We start from the raw sequence: 25986 nt of genomic DNA, 5'->3' as shown, positions 1-25986 counted from the left end.
GGCTGAGGCAGGAGAATCACTTGAAACTGGAAAGCATAGGTTTCAGTGAGCTGATACCGTACCACTGCACCCTAGCCTGGGCAAAAGCGTAAAACTCCATACCAAAAAAAAAATAAATAAATAAAATATATATATATATATATTTTATTTTTATATATATATATATATTTTTTTTACAAATATATATATATATATTCCTGTTCTTTCTCCATTATATGCTTTACCTTGCACCAATTCCTAAAACACACTTGGTGTTGGCCTTATGTAAAGACCTTTTGGTTCACGTCTTTTTTTTTTTTTTTTTTTTTTTTTCGGAGTTTCGCTCTTGTTACCCAGGCTGGAGTGCAATGGCGTGATCTCGGCTCACCGCAACCTCTGCCTCCTGGGTTCAGGCAATTCTCCTGCCTCAGCCTCCTGAGTAGCTGGGATTACAGGCACAAGCCACCATGCCCAGCTAATTTTTTGTATTTTTAGTAGAGACGGGGTTTCACCATGTTGACCAGGTTGGTCTCGATCTCTCGACCTTGTGATCCACCCGCCTCGGCCTCCCAAAGTGCTGGGATTACAGGCTTGAGCCACCGCGCCCGGCTGGTTCACGTCTTTAATATTTTTATTTTTATCCTCTGTTACATGGAAATCTGTCATTATTTCTGTGTCTTGTCATCTTCAACATAGTATTTATGATCCATTTATTTTGGTTCTGTAAAATGTACTGGTTTTTTTCTGTATTACTTGATTCTAAGTCCCTACAGTAAATTCAGCCTCAAAATCCTGCATGCAAGTTACTCATTACACCTTTCACTGAAAAGATATTGTGTCAGTGTGTCATTCTGCTTACTTTGGACTATGATACCTGTCAATTCTGACTTAAAAATTGAAGGCTGGGTGCAGGGCCTCACACCTATATCTCAGCATTTTGAGAAGCTGAGGCAGGCGATCACTAGATCAGGAGATGGAGACCATCCTGGTTAACAAGGTGAAACCCCATCTCTACTAAAAATGCAAAAATTAGGTCGGGCAACGTGGCTCACACCTGTAGTACCAGCATTTTGGAAGGCTGAGGCGGGTGGATCACGAGGTGAAAAGATTGAGACCATCCTGGCCAACATGGTGAAACCCCCGTCTCTACTAAAAATACAAAAATTAGCTGGTGTGGTGGCTACTCAGGAGGCTGAGGCAGGAAAATCGCTTGAACCTGGGAGGCAGAGGTTGCAGTGAGCTGAGATTGCACCACTGCACTCTAGCCTGGGTGACAGAGAGAGACTCCATCTCAAAAAAAAAAAAAAATCGAAGAAGTTTGTGTACCACATCCCCTCAAAAGCCCCAAATTTATTCTGTCTCATTTCACTAAAATATTTTTTCTGACTTAAATTGCTGTTATGCTTATAGCTCAGAGGTCTTATTTATTATTCACATTGAATCTAATCTTACACTCAGGGTATGACTTGACTTTGGTGTTGGCTTATTTATTCATCTCTGTTTAGGAGAGGAAATCCGTCCTCTGTATTGAATGTGACACAAAGATTTTGTTCTTCCAGGGATTGTGCTAGAGGCTTTGCAGTGCCAGGATGTAGGACAGAGTGTTTTTTGTTATAGGCAAAGCAGAATGTGCATTGATTGGTTAAACAAATCTTCTCAATTAGTGATTTTTCTTTTAAGAATGCTAGTATGAGGCATAAAAGCCTGGGAATGGTGCTGGTAGGTGGTGGGTGAGGAGGAAATAGAATTTTGTGCATAAGGTATCCTGTAATGTCTGTATGTGGAGAGCAGTTAGATTGTTCTGATGGGGCACGAAGGTTATGTGTCTGCTCGTAGTTGTTCATTTGTTAATTGGGGGAAAATTTGAGAATTCAAGGAATAAATCTCTAGGATTTTTCTTTCTTTGCTTTTCTTTTTTCTTTGAGACAGAGTCTTGCTCTGTCGCCAGGCTGGAGTACAGTGGTGCAATCTCAGCTCACTGCAACCTCCACCTGCTGGGTTCTAGTGATTCTCCTGCCTCAGCCTTCTGAGTAACTGGAACTACAAGTGTGTGACACCATACCTGGCTAATTATTTGTATTTTTAGTAAAGACGGAGTTTCACCATGTTAGCCAGGATGGTCTCAGTCTCTTGACCTCATGATCCACTTGCCTCGCCTCCCACAAAGTGCTGGAATTACATGAGCCACTGCACCTGGCCTAGTATTTTTCAAGTTATGCCTTATGCCTGTTTCTCTATTATATACTCAAACGTAAGCACAGAGAATAAAATGATACAAAAAATCACTCATTGTTCATTATTAATCCATTCCTTTCTTTTGCAGATTTTAGTAATGGAAGGTTCTTCATTGTTCTTTAGTCTCAGCCACTATCAGAGAAGAGAAAACTCATTATTCTGAACTGATTGTTTAAACCAGGAAATTAGATTACTAGTATATTCTCTAGAAATTTTAGCTGGTAATACATAGCTCTCACAGAAGAAGTATGTCCTTATGTCTAATCCAGATATCATCTACTTGAGTTTAACTTCCTTGTTTTGGTCACATATGCATGAATATGAGAATATTTGTGTGGTCCTTTGATTATCCTTCCTTAGTTTTAAGTTCCTATTAGGCTGTGACTGGTTTAAATATTTTCAGCTAATTTATCCATTAGTAAAACTTGAATAGAATAAAATGAATTCTTCATCTTTTTTTAAAATTTGGAATTCAGAATTATATTATGATGTTCAAATAGGAGGGGTGTGACTGCAAGGAAACATATAGTGAATCATGATGATTCTTTGCCAGAATTTATGGCAGATCTTACAGTTCAGACAATCTCAAAATCTTGTGCATATCCAGAAGGGTCTTCCTCTCCCCTTTCAATTTTTCCTGTGGGGTAAATGGTTATGTATTGATTCTCAAAATTTGATTTGAATACTGTTGGTAATTTATAAGAGTCTTGCAGTTTTGATCTTGGCAAAAATTAGTAAATTGACTATTATATTTTATAAAACTTGAACATTAGTTTATTATTTCATACTAAAAGCAGTATCATTCTCTGATGAATTTGGCCCATATCTGTCTCTGTGTCTCTCTGTCCCTTGTCTTGAAGTCTTGGTGTTCCTGTTTTCTGTGTTTGTCTTTGTGCATATGTGAGTGCCTCTATTTTTCATAGGTGGTAGCAGGAAAGAGTGTGATATGTAGCTTATGATGGTCTTTAACTTCACCATTGCAAGTCCAAAATATTGTTATGAACATAATGCAAATAAGGCCTTAAAGTCATGGGGTGATACGGTATTGATAATTGACTTTAATTTAAAAGGACTGGTAAAGGATGTGTAGGTGCTTTTCTAATCAGAGAGTTCAGAAGGTAGCTATATGGTTAAGAGAATCCCACAGGAGAAACTAGCTACTCTCCTCTCCCCGCCCCAAAGTTAGATCAAGAGTTTGTATTAAATTACATATGTGATGATATTAATAAATTATTAATACTTTTTGGGGTGCGTGTGATATGATATTATGGCTATTTATTTGAGACAGGGGCTTGCTCTGTCGCCCAGGCCGAAGTGAAGTGATACAGTTATAGCTCACTGAACTCTTGGGCTTAAACATTTATCTTCCCCACCTCAGCCAACTGTGTAGCTGAGACTACAGGTGCATGCCACATCTAGTTAATTTTTTTTATTGTAGAGACAAGGTCTTGCCTTGTTGCCCAGGTTGGTCTCAAACTCTTGGCTTTAAGCCATCCTCCCAAAGTGCTGGGATTATTAGGTGTGAGCCACTGTGCCCAGCCTTATGGTTATGTTTTAGAGAAAAAGTTTTTTTTTTTTTTAGAGATATATTCTGAAATATTTACAAATGAAAAATGTTTGGCACTTGTTTCAAAATGATCTGAGAGTAGGTTAAGTGGGTGGGTGGTATAGATGAAATAAGATTGGCCACAGGGAGTTGATTGAGCTATTCTGTCTACTCTTGTATGTTTGAAATTTTCTACAATAAAGTGCTAAAATCCTGTGTTATTGTAATTGGGTGCCAAAAGGGCAAAATGTTTTTCCCCTCTTGAAATAGAACTTTCAATGGTCTTTTGAACACACAAAACCGAATGAATGTTCTCTTTTCCAGTAGTCTGTGAGTAGCTCCCTTACCTTACTTACAGAGGGTAGTATTTACAAAGAAGCTAGACTGGCCAATTAAGTTCTATGATACCCAGGAGATATAGCAAAAATAGTGATTATGAGAGCCAAAATAATGAGTGATTTGGGAAGCCCAGATAAAGAAGGGAAACCCTAAGAATTGAGTTAATGGCAGGGTATAAAGTTTGTCACGCCTTTGCAGCAGGTATTGCAGGGATGAATTGGGCTGCTTACTGGAGCACTTTCCAAAGACCTTGAGCTCAAAAATCACCAAAATTAGTGACAACCTTTCTCCTTAATCCTCACCTTCTCTACTCATGACTTCTTTTAGATATAAGGCTAGGAAATCCTGAGAGAGAAATAAACAGCTGTTCTCCACTTAAAGAGAAGAAAGGGGAAAAATACTTAGGCAACAGCTACATTCGTAGATGCCAAAGCATAAAGACTTTCTGTTTTTATGGCACTTCTATCTTATTTACATGATTTTTGCTAATCCAAATAATTATGTGCTCATGTGGATAGAATTGTTTGCTACTTGATCAAGAGAGGTGGGTGGGGAAGCACCTGCTTTTAGTCATTAAAGTCTTGTTGTGTTGTCCTGCATCCAAGAAACTAGTTAACAGACAAAAAGTGATTTGCCTTCCCTTGAGAATGAAAGGGAAGAACTCTTTGGTTTCACCCTGTGAAGAAGAGCAGAGAGAAACTCAAAGATGGGTTTTCTCTACCTGTTGAAATGAAACCATCAGGGACCCCTCAGGGAAAAGTGAATCCTGGTTTTTGATTCTTCCTGCCCTTTCTCCCTGGCTGTCATAGAACTCAGCAATTGGAAGAATACCAGTTTTTGTTCCTTATTGGTGCTGCCACCTGTTCTTACTGCTGAACTAAATGTTCTTGGCTTTCTTTGGTGTGAACAGGATCTCCCTCTGGGAAAGGTGGGAGGAGGGTAAAAAAGGGAACGGGAGGAGACCCATACCAGCCCCTGTGCTCATGTGAGAGGCACACACAGAGGTTAGTGTGCTTTTCTAACAGAGGGTCTTTGTGCTATAGCTTCTTCCAGAGCTCCACAGATGCGTGCTGGGCGGGCTCAGTCTACTTTATCCCTAATATACTTGCTTCTTCCTAACAATAGCAGAGCAAGACTGACAATAATAATTAAAAAAAGAGAATAAGGAAATTGTAGTCAGAGGCCATTCTGAATGCATTCAGATTCTCAGTGTGTATGAGGAAGGATGCCTGTAACTAAGAGGTGAGAAAAGATTATATCATGGATATGTTGATACCGCTAACTGAGGAGCCAGATCTATTGTTACAGACTCACTCTGGGAGCAGTCAGAGCTCTGATCTTAAGACCTTTCCCTTTCTCTACTGAAACCCTTGTTATCTAGGTCATGGGAAATATGCCTCCTTTGAATGGGAGAAACAATAGATGACAGAAAAAAGTGTAGTTCTTCCTACCCATATCTCAGAGACTGAGGAAGTAGCTCAAGGTAGAAGCACCTGACTCAGATCCCTTCTTTCAGCATAGGACAGGGACAGGCTCTTTAGCCACCTGAAATGACTCCCAAGTAGAATAATAATACCTAACATTTAGCACTTATCACAGTGACAGGGATTAGTCTAAGATATATACACATATATCTTTTTTTTTTTTTTTTTAATTTCCTGAGACAGAGTCTCTGTCACCTAGGCTGGAGTACAGTGGTGCGATCTCTGCTCACTGCAACCTCTGCCTCCCAGCTTCAAGCAATTCTCTGCCTCAGCCTCTTGAGTAGCTGGGATTACAGGTGCCTGCTAGCATACCTGGCTAATTTTTGTATTTTTAGTAGAGATGGTGTTTCACCATGTTGGCTGAGCTGGTCTTGAACTCCTGACCTTAGGTAATCCCCATGACTCGGCCTCCCAAAGTGCTGGGATTACAGGCGTGGCCCACCACGTCTGGCCGGTATATACCTTGTGTGTGTGTGTGTGTGTGTGTGTGTGTACTCATTTAATCCTCAAATAGCCCTAGGCAGTAAATACTTTTTTTCTTTTTGAGATTTAGTCTCACCCTGTGCAGTGGCACAACCTTGGCTCACTGCAACCTTCACCTCGCAGGTTCGAGCAATTCTGCTGTCTCAGCCTCCCGAGTAGCTGGGACAACAGGCGCCTGCCACCATGCCCAGCTAATTTTTATATTTTTAGTAGAGACAAGATTTCACCATATTGGTCAGGCTGGTGTAAATACTATTATTAAACTCTCCTTTTTTTTTTTTTTTTTTGAGACAGAGTTTCGCTCTTGTTGTCCAGGAGTACAATGGTGCAATCTCTACTCACTGCAACCTCCACTTCCCAGCTTTAAGCAATTCTCCTGTCTCAGCCTTCCAAGTAGCTGGGATTACAGGTGCTTGCTACCACGCCCAGCTAATTTTTGTATTTTTTAGTAGAGATGGGGTTTCACTATGTTGGCCAGGCTGGTTCTAAACTCCTGACCTCAGGTGATCCACCTGCCTTGGCCTCTCAAAGTGCTGGGATTACAGGTGTGAGCCACGGTGCCTGGCCTAAACTCTCTTTGGAAAGAGAAACTGAGGACTAAAAGAAGTTAAAATAACTTGCCCAAGATCATATAGCTGAAATATCATTGTTGGGATTTGGAACCCATTTTGGCTCCAGAATCCAGGCTCTTAACTATTAAACCATACCATCGCTGAGTGGAGCCCTGTCTTTTCTCAAACAGGGTTATCTGAACCACAGAACACAGAAAGTGATTAGAGTAACTATTTTTTTTTTTTCTTTTTTTGGAGTAACTGTTTTCTTAATTCTCTTCAAGATGACATACAGCTAGTGCTATGCATAGGAAAGTTGCTATTTCATTAGGAACAGTTGAGGCCCTAGAGTATTAGCGCTTAATTCTTTCAGAAATTCAATTGAAGAAGACTAAAGGGGCTGAAGTTTACAAATTTCAGATTTGTATAGTACTGTCCTGGAAATAATTTCCTATTGGTTTGTTTTGGAAGCAATTTTGGTTTTTGAACAAAGGACTAAACCTTATTCATTCTTTGTTCTGGAATAGAGCCCATATCAACAATAATTTCTTACCAGTAACAATTGAGAAGAGCAACAGGCTGGGATATAATAGTGGTCACTAAATTTTACAAAGCTGGGTTGACCTTCTTTAAACAAATCATCATGTCAGGCCACTATGCAATTCATAAAAGCAGTCACTGCTTTTTCCGCTTTCCCTTTGTTTCTCCTTATTTCTCCAAAGGTTCAAAATCCCATGGGTCACTGGACAAATACCTAGTTTATTTAACTGTGGACTCCTTTGGTATAGTTTAAGAGGTTACTGATAGACATTCTTGCCCTTCCAGTAACAAATTATGGAATGCCCTGCCCTGCTTTTACCTGACCTTATAATGGACTTGTTTATAAATTTCTTTTCTTTTTTTTTTTTTTTTTTTGAGACGGAGTTTCGCTCTTGTTACCCAGGCTGGAGTGCAATGGCACGATCTCGGCTCACCACAACCTCCGCCTCCTGGGTTCAGGCAATTCTCCTGCCTCAGCCTCCCGAGTAGCTGGGACTACAGGCATGTGCCACCATGCCCAGCAAATTTTTGTAGTTTTAGTAGAGACGGGGTTTCACCATGTTGACCAGGATGGTCTTGATCTCTTTTTTTTTTTTTTTTTGAGACAGAGTTTCGCTCTTGTTACCCAGGCTGGAGTGCAATGGCGTGATCTCGGTTCACCGCAACCTCCGCCTCCTGGATTCAGGCAATTCTCCTACCTCAGCCTCCTGAGTAGCTGGGATTACAGGCACGCACCACCATGCCCAGTTGATTTTTTTGTATTTTTAGTAGAGACGGGGTTTCACCGTGTTGACCAGTCTGGTCTCGATCTCTTGACCTCGTGATCCACCTGCCTCGGCCTCCCAAAGTGCTGGGATTACAGGCTTGAGCCACCGTGCCCGGCCGGTCTTGATTTCTTGACCTCGTGATCTATCTGTCTCGGCCTCCCAAAGTGTTGGGATTACAGGCGTGAGCCACCGCGTTTTCTTTTTTTTTTTTAAAGATGAGGTTTCACCATGATGGCCAGGCTGGTCTTGAACTCCTGACCTCAGGTGATCCACCCACCTCGGCCTCCCAAAGTGCTAGGATTACAGGCATGAGCCACCGTGCCTGGCCCTGTTTATAAATTTCTAGGTTGAGCCAAAATAATGTGGAGTCATTATAACAGATTTCCCCCACAGCTTATTAAATAATACTAAATATGTATTACTGGCACTGCCTCCTCCACATCGTATGGAGACATTTGTAGGAACATAATAGCAGGTTACACAGTGATCTGTTCTTGAGTTGCTGCAGAGGTAGATATTCAATATGTATGAGGAAGAAAGATGCTAGTGAGAGGGCAGAATGAGAAAAACAATTTTGACCTGAAATTAGCAGAACTAAATTTAGTCGTATTTTGCCCTAACCTGTTATATTACCTTAAGAGAGGTTTTCTGCTTTTTAAAGTGATTCTTAATTTGTTTTAAAAAATAAAGAATTTAATAATATCTCCCCCTTAGATCTACCCACATCACATGATTAATTGATTGATTAAAAAAGTTATTGGTTATATGTTATATGCCAGTACTGTCCTAGTTTTTGGGAGCATACACAGAATAAAAGGACAAAAATTTATGTCCTCATATTCTCAAGATTGGAGTCAGACAATAAGTAAAATATATAGTATGACATAGTAATAAGTGCTGTAGAGAAAAAAAAATAAAACATGTAAGAGTTGGGGGTTTGGGGAAGGGAGGGTGGAGCTTGCAATTTTAAAGAGGGTGATCAGGAAGTACTCTATTGAGAAGGTAGTATTTGGATAAAACTCCACAAGAAATAAGTGATTGAGCCATACATATCTAGAGGAAGAATGATCCAGGCATAGAACTCAAACAAATGTGAAGTCCCTGAGTTTAGAACATACATGGTAGGTTTGGCCCATAAATAAGGGGCCAACTGGTGTAGAGTGAACCAGAAGTAGAATAGTATGGCTGGGCATGGTGGCTCAAGCCTGTTATCCCAGCCCTTGGGGAGGCTGAGGCAGGTAGATCACCTGAGGTCAGGGATTCAAGAACAGCCTAGCCAACACAGTGAAACCCCGTCTCTACTAAAAATTCAAAAATTAGCCAGCCGTGGCGGCAGTTACCTGTAGTCCCAGCTACTCAGGAGGCTGAGGCAGGAGAATTACCTGAACTTGGGAGGTGGACATTGCAGTGAGCCGGGATTGCACCATTGCACTTCAGCCTGGGCAATAGCAAGACTCTGTCTTAAAAAAAAAAAAAAAGTAAAATTCAGTGTGATACTTTTTACATAAAAAATACTAATAAGGCTAGGCAAAGTGACTCATGTCTGCAATCCCGGCACTTTTAGAGACCAAGGTGAGAGGATTGCTTGAGTCCAGGAGTTTGAGACTAGCCTGGACAACATGGTGAGACCCCATCTCTTACAAAACAATTAAAAAGTTAGCGGCATGTGGTGGTACATGCCAGTAGTCCCATTTATTCAGGAGGCTGAGACAGGAGGTTGAGGCTGCAGTGAGCCATGCTTATGCCACTGCTCTCCAGCCTGGGTGACAAAGCAAGACCCTGTTCAAAAAAACGCACACAAGAAACCCAAACAAAAAACCCACAAATATACACAAAAGTATCCTATGCATTATTTAGGGATATGTATGTAAAACTATTAAATTAAATGGAAGATTATACAACAAATTTATGATATGAGTAGCTGGTAGAGAGTAGGGCAGTCTTAAATAGGACTTTAGCATTATCTGAGTAGCTGGTAGAGAGTAGGGCAGTCTTAAATAGGACTTTAGCATTATCTGTAGATGAAGGTAAATATGATAGAATGTTTATTTCTGGGTATTACACACACAGATTTTTGATATATTATTCTTTGTACTTTTTGGTAGTTTTATATTAGCTGAAAATTTTGAAAGAAAGGGTGTCAAGATTTGTAGGATGAACCCCCAGAAAATTTGTCGATACATTCACATGTAATTTTTTTCTTTTTATCTAACTATCTACTTCTGTCTGTGTTGGAGGAAAGGAAATGAGTAACTGCATTACATTAATTCATGACAGTGGTTTCTCCTAATGTGTCCTTGGCATCACACTCAGATGAAGGAGTGAGGATCTTTATTAGCACAGATCATGCTCTTCATTCTGATTCTCGATTTTATTTTTAATCACTAACCGCAAGCATATCAACCCATGGGAAGCACATTTGGTTTTATAGCTGTCATCATGGAGGTGCTAGCATGACAGACTAGGATGTATAGAACTTTAATAACAGCATTGCACTTTTTCTCTTGTCTAACCTCTTCCCTACAGGGAATCTTTAACCAGTTTCAGTGTAGTAGTGAAAAAGTGCTTCCATCTGACACTCTCCGCAGTGCTCTGGCAAAGACTTTCCAGGATGAACAACGTTTCCAGCTGGGAATTATGGATGATGCTGCAGAGTGCTTTGTAAGTGCTGGCCTCCGGCCCTCTTTGATGGGGTGGGACTACTGATGGTCTCCATCAGGGACTGGCTACTTTATGGTGGAATTTACTGTTACACCCATTTCTACCGTTAGAACTAGGAGTTTCTTTGATTTTTCAGGATCTAAAATGTCTCTGTTATAGCAGTGTGTTATTATTTTTCCTTTAGGCAGCTGGTGGTTTTGTGCTTGTCATTGAATGAAACATCAGCTCTCACCTTCAGAGGATCCAAGGCTCATTAAAATACAAATTGTTGGTCTGTACCCTCAGAGCTTCTGATTCAGTAGGCCTGGTGGAAGGGCCCTAGAACATCTGTATTTAAAAGGTTCCTAAGTGATGCCAATACTGATGCTGCTGGTCTGGGGATCACACACTCCTCCATTTGTAAAGATAATTAATCAGGGAATAACTGAGTCCCTAACATAAGTGTGATGTGCTATGTAGATAGCTACATTTCCCCCAGTACCCATTGCTCTTCTGAACTCTGTGTTCTATCCATCAACCTTTGAAAGACTTTCTATACATCCATTTAGAAAATTTTGAGTCTAGGTGCAGTGGCTCACGCCTGTAATCCCAGCACTTTGGGAGGCTGAGACGGGTGGATCACGAGGTCAGGAGTTCAAGAGCAGCCTGGCCAACATAGTGAAACTCTGTCTCTACTAAAAAATACAAAAATTAGCCAGGCGTGGTGGCAGGCACCTGTATTCCCAGCTACTTGGGAGGCTAAGACGGGAGAAGCACTTGAACCTGGGTGGTGGAGGTTACAATGAGCCGAGGTTGCGCCACTGCACGATAGCCTGGGTGACACAGTGAGACTTTGTCTCAAAAAAAAAAAGAAAGAAAAGAAAATTTGAGAGTGATACATACCTCATCACAGGGTAAAATGTGGGCCCAAATCAGAGGTACTCTTGAGGAACTGGATCACTGATATATTGCTGATGGGAATCTAAAATGATATAGCTACTCTGGAAAACAGTTTGGCAGTTTCTTAAAAAGCTAGACAGGCTCATGGCTGTAATCCCAGCACTTTGGGAGGCCAAGGTGGACCAATAATGAAGTCAGGAGTTCAAGACCAGCCTGACCAACATGGTGATATCTCATCTCTACTAAAAATACAAAAATTAGCTGGTCATGGTGGCATGAGCCTGTAATCCCAGCTACTCAGGAGGCTGAGGCAGGAGAATCACTTGAACCTGGGAGGCAGAGGTTGCGGTGAGCCAAGATTGCACCACTGCACTCCAGCCTGGGAGACAGAGCGAGATTCAGTCTCTGAGAAAAAAAACTAGACATGTAAACTACCATATGATCTAGCAATTACATTCCTGGACATGTATATCACAGAAATGAAAACTTATATTAAAACAAAACCTGTTTATGAATGTTCATAGCAGCTGTATTCATAATAGTAAAATACTGGAAACAACCCAAATGTCCTTCGGTGAGTAGACGGTTAAACAAATGATGGTACTTCTATATCATGAAGAACTATGCAGCAGTACAATGTATTAAGTATTTTATAAAAATAAAAAGAAACTTGATTTGCACAACTTGGACAGATCTCAAGAGAATTATGCTAAGTGAAAAATGCAGTATCAAAAGGTTATGTGCTGGCCAGGCGCAGTAACTCACTCCTGTAATCCCAGCACTTTGGGAAGCCAAGGTGGGCAGATCACTTGAGGTCAGGAGTTTGAGACCAGCCTGGTCAACATGGTGAAAAGCTGTCTCTACTAAAAATACAAAACTTAGCCAGGCGTGGTGGTGCACACCTGTAATCCCAGCTACCTGGGAGGCTGAGGCATGAGAATCGCTTAAACCTCAAAGGTGGAGGTTGCAGTGATCTGAGATTGCTCTACTGCATTCTTGCCTGGGTGACAGAGCTAGACTCTGTCTAAAAAAAAAAAAAAAAAAAAGGTTATGTGCTATATGATCCCATTTATATAATATTCTTGAAATAAAATGATGGCGATGAGAGAAGACATCAGTGATTACTACAGGTTGGAATTAGGACTGGACGGGTAAGGCTGTAAATGGGTAGCATGAGGGAGCCTTGTGGTGATGGAACTGGTCTATATCTTGATAAAATGGCATAGAGCTTATTCATACACACACACGAATGCATATGAAACAGATGAAATCTGAATAAGCTCTGTGGATTCTATCAATGTCCATTTCCTGGTTTTGATATTGTACTGTAGTTACATAAGATGTTAATATTGGAGGAAGCTGGGTGAAGAATATAGGGGATCTCCTGCACATTTTTGAAACTTGCTGTGAATTTATAATTATTTCAAACTAAAAAGTTAAAAAAATCAAAGTATTCCTACCTTCCAGAAGGGTTGCTGTTTCTCTGGGTAAGCTGCTTACCAATTTATGTACTTGTCTGTTAAGTATTGTTGGTGTACTGCTTTTGTTCTTTCCCTATCAGGAAAACCTCCTGATGAGAATTCACTTCCACATTGCTGATGAAACCAAAGAAGATATATGTACTGCCCAACACTGCATTTCTCATCAGAAGTTTGCAATGACATTGTTTGAACAGGTGAACTCTTATCTCCGTCTTTTGTTAGACCTTTTCTTCAGGAACAGTTTATCCTGGGCTGTGGGGTATTAACTGGGTGCCACAACAGTTCCTGATTGTGGTTGCTTGTTTTCGCCTTTTTCTCTTTGGCTCAGTGTGTATGTACTAGCTGTGGTGCCACTTCTGATCCACTGCCTTTCATCCAGATGGTACATTATATCTCCACCACTTCCCTCTGGTGAGTCTTAGAGGATTTTCTGTTGTGCCTTTAGGTATTTCTCTAGTTGTTTGGACATTTTTTTTTTTTTTTGAGATGGAGTCTTGCTTTGTTGCCCAGGCTGGAGAACAGTGGTACAGTCTTGGCTCACTGCAACCTCCACTCCCCAAGTCAAGTGATTCTCCTGCCTCTGTCTCAGATACTTCTACAAACAGTACACGCCCAGCTAATTTTTTTTTTTTTTTTTTAAGTAGAGATGGGGTTTTACCATGTTGATCAGGCTGGTCTTGAACTCCTGACCTCAAATGATCTGCCTGACTTGGTCTCCCAAAGTGCTGAGATTACAGACATGAGCCACTGCTCCCAGCCTATTGGACTTTAATTGAAGGCATTCAAATAGTTTTATATCCTGACCAGGCACTGTGGCTCATGCCTGTAATTCCAGCATTTTGGGAGGCTCAGGTGGGCAAATCACTTGAGACCAAGGGTTTGAGACCAGCCTGGCCAACATGACGAAACCCTTTCTCTACTAAAAATGTCAAAAATTAGTCAAGTGTGGCGGCATGTGCCTGTAATCACAGCTACTCTGGAAGCTGAGGTATGAGAATTCCTTGAACCCAGGAGGCAGAGGTTGCAGTGAGCTGAGATTGAGCTACTGCACTCCAGCTTGGGTGACAGAGCGAGACTCTCTCAAAAAAACCACCACCACCACCACCAACAAACACAAATAGTTTTATATCCTTATTGCTGAGTCTGTGCTGTATTGTAGGAATGCAGAACAGTAATTTAAAAATAACTTTTGTTCTTCTTCTTTCGTCTCCCACCCTTTCCGTTTTCTTAGGCTCAGTACTGGCCAGTAAAATGGGAGGAGGAATGGGGATTCTATGAGCTTTGGATTTTGGGACAGGTAGAAGCAATCAGTATGTCTGTGGGACACTGAGCCTGGTCAGGGGCTTTGGTATAGTGGGCAGAGGAAGAGAGTAAAATGTGTGAGTAAAGAATTTACCTGAGGCCGGGCGCGGTGGCTCAAGCCTGTAATCCCAGCACTTTGGGAGGCCGAGGCGGGTGGATCACGAGGTCAAGAGATCGAGACCATCCTGGTCAACATGGTGAAACCCCGTCTCTACTAAAAATACAAAAAACTAGCTGGGCATGGTGGCGCGTGCCTGTAATCCCAGCTACTCAGGAGGCTGAGGCAGGAGAATTGCCTGAGCCCAGGGGGCGGAGGTGGCGGTGAGCCGAGATCGCGCCATTGCACTCCAGCCTGGGTAACAAGAGCGAAACTCCGTCTCAAAAAAAAAAAAAAAAAAAAAAAAAAAAAGAATTTACCTGAATGTTTGATTTAGCAGTAACTATGTACAAACTGTCATCCCCCTTTTATTCCCCATCTTGAAGCAATCAGGCTATTTGTATGCTGGAAAGACGAGAGAAACCTTCACCAAGCATGTTTGGTGAGCTGCTGCAGAATGCCAGCACCATGGGGGATCTGCGGAACTGTCCAGTGAGTTAAATCAGGGATGGGGTTTGGAGTGGGAAAGGGAACCGTTCTGAGCAAAGCCAATGGGAAACAAGTTTAACTAGCCTTATATATGTATTTCAGAGCAACTGTGGAGAGAGGATCCGGATTCGCCGTGTATTGATGAATGCTCCACAGATCATCACGATTGGGCTGGTATGGGACTCAGACCACTCAGACTTAGCAGAAGATGTTATACACAGCCTGGGAACCTGCCTTAAGCTGGGTGATGTGCGTGTTAGTTATCTTTATCTCTCATTTTGAGTTCTTGTGTCTTGGTGTTGCTTAAGAGCAGTGAGCACTAGACAAACAGGTATGTCCTAGATGACAAGTATTATGTTTTGGACAGATAAACTTGTTTATTTGTGTACAAATACATGTACATGCAGATATGTGCCCATATACCTCCTTTTATAGGTGGCAAAGATTTTTTAAGAAATGGGATGTCTTGGCCTTGAAAGACAGGATAGGCAGAGCTTAGCTACTGATAAAAACAAACCAGTAATTCATAAAGTTATTGTATGTTCTATTCATTGTTAGTTTATATGAGTATAGAGTAGGGAAGGGTATTCAACGATGGGAGGCAGTAAGGTCAAAAGAGGGGGCATTTCTGACTAGAACTGCTATGGTAGGTGAAAGAGTTAAAAGTTGATGACCTGAGCCCAAAAATATGAAATTCACAGTATGGAACCAGTGTCTGTTGAGAAGGTAATGAAGCAGCTTCAAAGATAATTTAGTAGCTTAGTGGTTTTCTGTACATTTTATTCAGGGAAATACACAGGGAAAAAGACTTCAGACCTGGGTTCCTCCCTTGTCATCTCCATGCCCTAATATAGGTACAGCTAGGATTTTCCTTCAGTTCAAGAGACACACTGGGAGACTGGGCACGGTGGCTCACGCTTTTAATTCCAGCACGTTGGGAGGCTGAGGCAGGTGGATCTTGAGGTCAAGAGTTCAAGACCAGCCTGGCCAACACAGTGAAACCCTGTCTCTACTAAAAATACAAAAATCAGCTGGGTGTGGTGACAGGCACCTGTAATCCAGCTGCTTGGGAGGCTGAGGCAGGAGAATCGCTTGAACCCGGGAGGTGAGGGTTGCAGTCAGCCAAGATTGATACACTGCACTCTAGCCTGGGTGACAGAGCCAGACTCTGTCTCAAAAAAAAGAGACACACTAGTAACTCTTTGATTTTCTTTCTTCTGGTTTTTTCCCTGGGATAATCCTGTGACTAAAGAGAATCTTTGTTATTGTTTTTTAATGTCATTAAACCACCATTGAGAATAAATGGACTTTCTGGGATCTTAGTTTAGGTCTTTTTCCCAAGGAATCTTACTTGAATAGGCTGTGCACAATAAAAATCTCCATTTTTTGCCAGCACCTACCTGTAGTCCAGCTACTCAGGAGGCTGAGGTGGAGGGGATCGCTTAAGAAAGTCAAGGCTGTAGTATGCAATGATCCTGCCTGTGAATAGCCATTATACTGTAGCCCAGGCAGCATAGCAAGATCCTGTCTCTTAAAAACAAAAAGCAATTATTTCTTCTAAATTTCTGTCACCTACATATTCTGTATTGTTCTGTTTTTGTTGTTGTTGTTGTTGTTTTAATTTATCACTACTTGAAGCTCAAGGTTTAACTTTCATGATTGTTTTTTCAACCAAATAAGTTACTCAAGGCCAGAATCCATTTTTTTTTCTTCTTAAATATGTCTCTTAGCACTTAGGATTGTGTTGGGTACCTGGGAATTGATATGCTGATAGCCAGCATGGCTGCATTGCTCCCTATGTAGGTTATTAACAAGAAAATTTTATTTGTGGGGTCAGCTGATAAAAAAGCTGTTGAAACTAGACAGGTAGACAGAGGGCTTTCCTTTTTTTCTTTCTTTTTTTTTTGAGACGGAGTTTCGCTCTTGTTACCCAGGCTGGAGTGCAATGGCGCGATCTCGGCTCACCGCAACCTCCACCTCCTGGGTTCAGGCAATTCTCCTGCCTCAGCCTCCTGAGTAGCTGGGATTACAGGCACGTGCCACCATGCCCAGCTAATGTTTTTGTATTTTTAGTAGAGACGGGGTTTCACCATGTTGATCAGGATGGTCTCGATCTCTCCACCTCGTGGTCCACCCGCCTCGGCCTCCCAAAGTGCTGGGATTACAGACTTGAGCCACCGCGCCCGGCCTCTTTTTTTTTTTTTGAGACAGAGTCTCACTCTGTCACCCAGGCTGTAGTGCAGTGGTGCAATTTCAGCTCACTGCAAGCTCTGCCTCCTGACTTCAAGCGATTCTCAGGCCTCAGCCTCCTGAGTAGCTGGGATTACAGGCACCCACTACCACGGCCGTCTAATTTTTTTGTATTTTTAGTAGAGATGGGGTTTCATGATGTTGGTCAGGCTGGTCTTGAACTCCTGACCTCAGGCAATTTGCCCGCCTGGGCCTCCCAAAGTGCTAAGATTACAGGTGTGAGGCACTGCACCCAGCTAGGTTTGTTTTTGTTTTTGTTTTCTTTTAAATCTAACTTTTCTGACTCCTCTATGATAGGCCCTAGTAAGAAAATTATTGAAAGATATGAAGAAAGTTCATCATCATACCAGTTTATTGGCCACTATCTGTCTTGCTTTTCCTTACTTTTTGCCTTTTTAGGTTAATTTTTTTCTTTTTTTGAGACAGGGCCTTGCTCTGTCACCCAGGCTGGAATATAGTGGTACAAACATGGCTCACTGTAACCTTGACCTCTTGGGCTCAAGTGATCCTCCTGCCTCAGCCTCCTGAGTAGCTGGGGCTTCAGGTGGACACTACCATGCCCAGGTAATTTTTTATTTTTTGTGGAGACAGGGTCTGGCTTTGTTGCCCAGGCTGGTCTTGAACTGCTGGGCTCAAAGGATCCTCTTGCCTTAGCCTCCTGAAGTGCTGGGGTTACAGCATTAGCCACCATGCCTGGTCAGTTTTTTTTTTTTTTTAATTAAAAAAAATATTTTTTTACTAGACAGGTTCTTGATTTGTCCCAGGTTGGAGTGGAGTATGGCACAAGTATGGCACTGCAGCTTCGAACTCCTGGGCTCAAAGGATCCTCCCACCTCAGCCTCCCGAGCAGCTAAGACTTTAAGTGTGCACTTACCATATCTGGCTAATTACAAAAAATTTTTTTGTAAACATAGGGTTTTTTTGTTTTTTGAGATGGAGTCTTACTCTGTCACCCAGACTGAAGTGCAGTGTTGTGATCTCGGTTCACTGCAACCTCTGCCTCCTGTGTTCAAGTGATTCTCCTGCCTCAGTCTCCTGAATAGCTGGGATTACAGGGATGCACCACCATGCCCAGCTGATTTTTTTTTTTTGGTGGGGGGAACGGAGTTTCGCTCTTGTTACCCAGGCTGGAGTGCAATGGCGCGATCTCGGCTCACCGCAACCTCTGTCTCCTGGGTTCAAACCCTTCTCCTGCCTCAGCCTCCCGAGTAGCTGGGACTACAGGCATGCGCCACCAGGCCCAGCTAATTTATATATATATATATTTTTGTAACCACTACCTTGCCCTCTGTGTATCACTAGCACAAACCTTTGTTTTTTTTTTGTTTTTTTTTTTATGAAAGTTAAATGTTCACATTGATCAGAGTTATGAACTATTTCAGTTCACAGGCTATGAGATGATGGTAAATCCAGAGTTTGTAGCACTCTACATATATTTTTCTGGTGATGTATGGGCTAATTCAATCTCTTGCAATACAGTCACAGTCTGCTACCATTTCAAGTGTCAATTTTTGTTTTTTTCCATCTTTATGATGAAAATAAGGCAATATTTATTGGGTGGTTTAATGTGAAACACATTTTTTTTTTTTATAAGAAAAAGAATAAAGAAGAGGAAGAAAAAGAAAGAGGAAGAGGGAGAGAGGATGGGGGTATTCCTTTATTGCCTGGGCTAGAATGCAATCTAAATATGGGTATGCCTATAATTGTCCTTAATTATGGAGATATAAAAGACAATGAGGGAAGAGAATGACAAACAAGGAGCCAACCAACATTTCGTTTAAACTTCTAAGTTGATATGATGTGGTACTGATAAGAGTGTATGTTTTGTATATTTAAAGTGGAGAGTTCTATAAATGTTAATTACATTTACTTGTTCCAGCTCTGAGTTCAAGTCCTGGATATCATTGTTAATTTTCTGTCTCACTGATCTGTCTAATATTAATGTTGAAGTCTCCCACTATTATTATGTGGGAGTCTAAGTCTCTTTATAAGTCTTGTATGTCTGCGTATTCCTGTATTGGGTGCATATATATTTAGGATCTTTAGCTCTTCTTGTTGTTGCATTGATCCTTTTATCATTATATAATGTCCTTCTTTGCTTCTTTTGGTCTTTGTTGCTTAATTATAACTTCTGCTTTTTATTTATTTATTTTAGCTCTCTGTTTGGTTGGTAAATCCTTCTCCATCCCTTGTTTTGAGTCTTTGTGTATCCTTGAATGTGAGATGGGTCTGGATGCAGCATACTGATGGGTTTTAGTTTTTTATTCAAATTGCCTGTCTTTGGATTGGGGGATTTAGTCAATTTAAATTTAGAATTAATAATAATATATGTGAGTTTAATACTGCCATTTAATATTAGCTGGCTATTTTGCCCATTAGTTGATGTAAATTCTTCATAATATTGATGCTCTTTTTGGTATTTTTTTAGAAAGGCTGATACTGTTTGTTCCTTTCTGTGTGTAGTGGTTCTTTCAGAAGCTCTTGTAAAGCAGGCCTGGTGGTGATGAAATCTCTGAGTGCTTGCTTATTCACAAAAAAACTTTATTTTTCCTTCACTTGTGAAGCTTAGTTTGGCTGGAGGTGAAATTCTGGGTTGAAAGTTCTTTTCTTTAAGGATGTTGAATATTGGTCCCCACTCTCTTCTGGCTTGTAGGGTTTCTGCTGAGATATCTGCTGTAAGTCTGCTAGGCTTCCCTTTGTGGGTAACCTGACCTTTCTCTCTGGCTGCCCTTAGTATTTTCTCCTTCATTTCAACCCTGGTGAATCTGACGATTATGTGCCTTGGAGTTGCTCTTCTTGAGGAATATCTCTGTGGTGTTCTCTGTATTACCTGGAGTTGAATATTATCCTGCCTTACTAGGTTGGGAAAATTTTCCTGAATAATGTCCTGAAGCGTATTTTCCAGCTTGGATTCATTCTCTTCGTCACATTCAGGTACACCTATCAAGCGTAGATTAGGTCTTTTCACATAGTCCCATATTTCTTGGAGACTTTGCTCATTCCTTTTTATCCTTTTTTCTCTAATCTTGTCTTCTCGTTTTATTTCATTGAGTTGGTCTTCGACCTCTGATATCCTTTCTTCTGCTTGATCAATTCGGCTGTTAAAACTTGTGCATACTTCATGAAGTTCTCGTATTGTGTTTTTCAGCTCCATCAGTTCATTTATATTCCTCTCTAAATTGTGTATTCTGGTTAACATTTCGTCAAATCTTTTTTCAAAGTTCTTAGTTTCTTTGGATTGGGTTAAAACAAGTTCTTTTAATTCACAGAAGTTTCTCATTATCCACATTTTGAAGCCTGCTTCTGTAATTGGAACACACTCGTTCTCCATCAAGCCTTGTTCCATTGCTGATGAGGAACTGTGATTCCCTGCTGAGGGAGAGGTGTTCTGATCTTGGGTATTCTCAGCCTTTTTTGGCTGTTTTCTTCCCTTCGTTGTAGATTTATCCATCTGTGGTCTTTGTATTTACCGTCTTTGTAATTCGGTTTCTGATTGGACGTCCAACTTATTGATTCTCAGCGCCGAAAATCTGAACAACCCACTGCGCCGACTAAATCAGCGGCGTTAAGATTGATGGTGCTTTTCTGACTCTGCACCAAGAAGCGACGCTCCAAGGCACTGGCAAAACCACCTCGCCGGTTACAAGAGTCGCGCTGGCGACCCGTGGGGCTCCTCTGCTGGGAATCTCCTGGTGCGTGAGCAACAAGAATTCATGTGAAGGTGTGGCGTCCTCTCGTTCTTTGCGCTTTCACTGGGAGCTACAATCTTGAGCTGCTAGTGATCAGCCATCTTGGATCTCTCTAATTTTTATATTTTTAGTAGAGACGGGGTTGACCAGGATGGTCTCGATCTCTTGACCTCGTGATCCACCCACCTCGGCCTTCCAAAGTGCTGGGATTATAGGTGTGAGCCACTGCGCCTGGCCTGATTTTTGTATTTTTAGTAGAGATGGGGTTTCACTGTGTTGACCAGACTGGTCTCACACTCCTAACCTCAAGAGATTTGCTCACCTCAGCCTCCCAAAGTGTAGGGATTATAGACATGAGCCACCATACTGGGCCTAAAGATAGTCTTGTCATCTAGTCTAGGCTGTTCTCGAACTCCTGGCATCAAATAGCCCTCTCACTTTGTTCTTACAAAGGACTGAGGTTAATTTCTGATGATAATCTAAACTAACAAAAATCTTAGACTGGAGGGAAGAGAAGTCAGTACCTTACTTAAGAAATATCAGTGGAGTCTCCTGAGAGATGATGTGCGATGGCTGAATATGTGACTATGCTTCTTTTCTCTTCTTTCCCCACAGCTCTTTTTCAGAGTGACAGATGACCGGGCCAAGCAATCTGAACTGTACTTAGTTGGAATGATTTGTTACTATGGCAAACATTATTCTACATTCTTTTTTCAAACCAAGATCCGCAAATGGATGTACTTTGATGATGCTCATGTCAAGGAGGTAGGAACAGTCAAACCCCTTTTGAAGTATTTGGTGACTACAACAGTATCAGAAAAAAAAAAAAAAAGAATAATTATTTCTCTTTAGTGTTTCATTTTCCATAATTTTGAATGGAACCTCCCCACATTTCCATAAAACATATATATATTTTTTGTTTTTTTTTTTTAACCTTTAATCCATCATGAGCTTTTTTTTTTTTTTTTTTTTTTTTGAGACAGAGTCTTACTCTGTCACTCAGGCTGGAGTGCAATGGCATGTTCTTGGCTCACTGCAACCTTCACCTCCTGGTTCAAGTGATTCTCCTGCCTCAGCCTCCCAAGTAGCTGGGACTACAGGTGTGTGCCACCATATCCAGTGAATTTTTGTATTTTTAGTAGAAACGTGGTTTCACTGTATTGGCCAGGCTGTTCTCGAACTCCTGACCTCGTGATCCACTCTTCTCGGCCTCCCGAAGTGGTGGGATTACAGGCGTGATCTACTGTGCCCAGCCTATTTTATATTTTTGTGTCTGTCTGCCTATTGAATTTATGAGAGTATCATCTTCTCTTCCCCTGAAGATGGTTAGTTCTTTGAGGATAGGAAAGTTTTATTAAATAAAATAAAATATTTTGTCATCTATAAATACAAAACAGCTGAATGCTGCTCACCTTAGTCTCCTGAGTAGCTGCAACTACGGGTGCGTGGCCATCACACCCAGGTAGTTAAAATTTTTTGTTTGTTTGTTTTAGAGATTGGGGGATCTCACTGTGTTACCCAGGTTGGTCTTGAACTCCTGGGCTCGAGTGATCCTCCCTCCTCAACCTGCGAAAGTGTTGGGATTACAGGTGTGAACCACAGTGCCTGGCCCAAAGTATGTTTTTTAAAGTATAATCTCCTTTTTTCGTTTTTGTTTTTTTTTTGCTTGAAAGTAGTTTTTCTTCGGTCCTGAGGAGTCAGCTGCTTATGTGGGCTTTGGTGGAGTTCATGGGTCAGTACTTGAAGGTCTAAATTTGGCTGGGGATGTTAACACCGTTTGGGCCTGGGGAGATTGATTCCTGACTACCTTACTGTGAATGGCACAACTCACGTAGTAATGCAGTTTTACATACAGCTTAGGAAGCACATAGGCATCGAAGAAATTTACTTTAGAAATGTCCTTGACAGCTGCAGCCTTTACTATGTTTTGAATGAGAAACTTCTTTTTATTTTTGTTTTTTTGAGATGGGATTCTGCTCTGTCACCCAGGTTGGAGTGTAGTGGCATGGTCTCGGCTCACTGCAACCTTCACTCCCCGGACTCAAGTGATTCTCATGCCTCAGCTTCCTGAGCAGCTGGGATTACAGGTGCACACTACCACACCTAGCTAATTTTTATATTTTTAGTAGAGACAGAGTTTCTCCATGTTGGCTGGTCTTGAACTCTTGACCTTAAGCTATCCATCTGCCTCAGCCTCCCAAAGCGCTGGGATTACAGGCATGAGCCACTGTGCCCAGCCTTGAATGAGAAACTTCTTAATAGCCTTGCCCTTGGGCATGCATCGGGCACAGGTCATAGCCACAGCCCTTTTTGGCATGCCATATTCCTTCTTTTCTTTGTCTTCTTGGAAGCTGGAAACCTAGAGAGGAAAGGTCTTTTGTTGTTGTTGTTTGTTTTTTTAAATGTGTTTATTGAACGATTTGAGTAGGAACACTCTAATTTCTCAAAGTTATAAGGTTAATAATACAGAGTTCGGAATTTCAGATCTTGGAGTTATCAGTGGGTACTACTTTGTCTCAGGGCTGCTATAAATTATTCTTTGTTATCTCCCTGAAGTGCCTCATACTCTGTTGCACATCACAGAGTAACGTGTTTGGGAATAGTATAAGGAATGTAGGATTATAATGACACTTAACGCAGGAAAGTTGGTACTGTCTAAACCACAGAGTTTGTGGTTGAAGTGGTTTATATGATCTGCTTGAGTTAGGACACTGCTTGCGATAAGGTTAGCAGATAAGGGGATAAGGTGTGACTATAATCTATACCAATCCACAGACTTTAAGCAGTGTTTTCCACAAAAAGTAAAGGATTTGTCAAATTCCCTGTTTCTTTTCTTTGTCTCTTTTGTGGTGTTGTAGTTTGGGGTAATTTATATGAAGTCTTTTAGCTTTAGGGTTTTTATTTAAAAATACCCTTACAAGGTAGTAAATATGATTATATTAATATGTGAAGAGCATATAAATGTTTTAATTAAAATAATAACTCAGTTATAAATTTGCTAGACATCTATTGTGAACATATCACTATGCTAGTTGTCCAACTCCAAGAGCAGCACATTGTCTAAGAAATATGACTGGTTCAAACTTAAAATGGGGTGAGTTTGAGGACTGGGTTGGATGGATTCCATGGCTGTTCTCTCATTCTTTTCCACTGTGGTAACAGAGCTGAATCCAGCACAGGACTAAGGCCGAGAAGTTCAGTTGTCTATTCTAAGCAGTTTGACATTTTGTATCCTACCATGTGTGAACTCTAAAACTGAATGTTGTTCTGAGGCAGTCTGTGAGAGAGTTTCTGTGTGCTCTTCAGCTTCGTGAAAGTAATTTTAATATTTGGGAGAAAACTATGGAAATGCAAATTTATATTGAGGGCTTTAATCTGATGTCTGTGAAAAGAAATGGGTCACCAAGGCAGCTGAAGTTCCTTCACATAGCATATCCACCTTTGAGAACTTTTATTCCTGTTTTACAACTAAGCTGATGGTTCACAGAAATAAAAGTAATTTTATTCATTCTTTTATTCTCCTGTAGGATTTTAATGCTTTTTAAAAGCACTTAGCAAAAAAAAAAAAAAAAAAAAAAAAAAAAATTAATTTAAAAAAAAGTATTAAGTCTGAGATCTCTTTTTTTTTTTTTGAGATGGAGTCTTATTCTATCGCCAGGCTGGATGGAGTGTAGTGGCGCAATCTCTGCTCACTGCAACGTCTGCCTCCTGGGTTAAAACAATTCTCCTGCCTCAGCCTCCTGGGACTACAGGCACGTGCCACTATGCCCAGCTATTTTTTTAATTTTTAGTAAAGATGGGGTTTCATTGTGTTGGCCAGGATGGTTTTGATCTCTTGACCTCATGATCTGCCCCCTCGGGCTCCCAAAGTGCTGGGATTACAGGCGTGAACCACCATGCCTGGCCAAGTCTGAGATCTCATTTGCTGTCTTTTTACCCAATTCTTGTCTTTTCATCTCTTTTCTTTTCTTTTTTTTTTTGAGACGGAGTTTCACTCTTGTTACCCAGGCTGGAGTGCAATGGCGCGATCTCAGCTCACTGCAACCTCCGCCTCCTGGGTTCAGGCAATTCTGCTTCAGCCTCCTGAGTAGCTGGGATTACAGGCACGCACCACCATGCCCAGCTAATTTTTTGTATTTTTCTAGTAGAGATGGGGTTTCACTATGTTGACTAGGATGGTCTCGATCTCTTGACCTCGTGATCCACCTGCCGTGGCCTCCCAAAGTGCTGGGATTACAGGTGTGAGCCACTGCGCCCGGCCCATCTCTTTTATTTTTATTAGAAAAACAGAACAGAAAGATATGTTGTGAATTGTGGATATGAAGTATAATTGTCATGTTCTTCTGATTGTTTCTGGTTCAGATTGGGCCCAAGTGGAAGGATGTGGTGACCAAATGCATCAAGGGGCATTATCAGCCCCTGCTGCTGCTTTATGCAGATCCCCAAGGTACTCCAGTGTCCACCCAGGACCTGCCTTCCCAAGCTGAGTTCCAGTCATACAGCAGGACATGCTATGATAGTGAAGATTCAGGTGAGTAGCCTGGCTCTTTACCTCTCCTCTTCCCTCATCCCATGTGATCAAACAGATGGGACTCATACTTAGTTATGTGCTTAGCACATAACCTAGCTTGGAGAAAGAGGATTCATTAGAAGTAAGAAAGAAGTGCCACCGGGTGCGGTGGCTTACGCCTGTAATCCCAGCACTTTGGGAGGCCGAGGTGGGTGGATCACGAGGTCAAGAGATCGAGACCATCCTGGTCAACATGGTGAAACCCTGTCTCTACTAAAAATACAAAAAATTAGCTGGGCATGGTGGCACGTGCCTGTAATCCCAGCTACTCAGGAGGCTGAGGCAGGAGAATTGCCTGAACCCAGGAGGTGGAGGTTGCGGTGAGTTGAGATCATGCCATTGCACTCCAGCCTGGGTAACAAGAGCGAAACTCCGTCTCAAAAAATAATAATAATAAAAAATAAAAATAAAAATAAATAAAAAGAAGTGCCAACTTGTGCTGAAGCCTAACTTATGCCATCCTTTATTTCCTTCAGTTGTCAAGAATGTTGCTTAAATCACTTGGCCTCAACTCAGAAGTGAAAAAGAGATTAAAGGATATTTATTTAGACTGAGATAATAAGTTTGTGAGACTCAATATTTAGCCTTCTAATATTGGTGAGGATGACTGATTTTTTTTTTTTTTTTTTTTTTTTTTGAGACAG

General features: G+C 41.3%; 1 protein-coding gene across 12 annotated transcripts in view; it reads left to right on the top strand.

The window, feature by feature from the left end:
* USP54 (ubiquitin specific peptidase 54) overlaps positions 1 to 25986 on the top strand; it is a 144104-nt gene that overhangs the window by 80415 nt on the left and 37703 nt on the right. For all 12 annotated transcript variants that reach the window (XM_074382398.1, XM_074382396.1, XM_074382399.1 and 9 more), the window contains 7 exons: positions 10451 to 10585; positions 13026 to 13139; positions 13274 to 13356; positions 14731 to 14836; positions 14936 to 15082; positions 21388 to 21537; positions 25135 to 25303. In XM_074382398.1, the coding sequence (XP_074238499.1) occupies positions 10451 to 10585; positions 13026 to 13139; positions 13274 to 13356; positions 14731 to 14836; positions 14936 to 15082; positions 21388 to 21537; positions 25135 to 25303 (904 nt within the window). The remainder of the gene's footprint in view (positions 1 to 10450; positions 10586 to 13025; positions 13140 to 13273; positions 13357 to 14730; positions 14837 to 14935; positions 15083 to 21387; positions 21538 to 25134; positions 25304 to 25986) is intronic.

This window comes from Saimiri boliviensis, chromosome 12 (genome assembly GCF_048565385.1).
Source record: "Saimiri boliviensis isolate mSaiBol1 chromosome 12, mSaiBol1.pri, whole genome shotgun sequence".
NCBI lineage: Eukaryota > Metazoa > Chordata > Mammalia > Primates > Cebidae > Saimiri > Saimiri boliviensis.
This window is presented reverse-complemented; position numbering and strand designations above follow the sequence as displayed.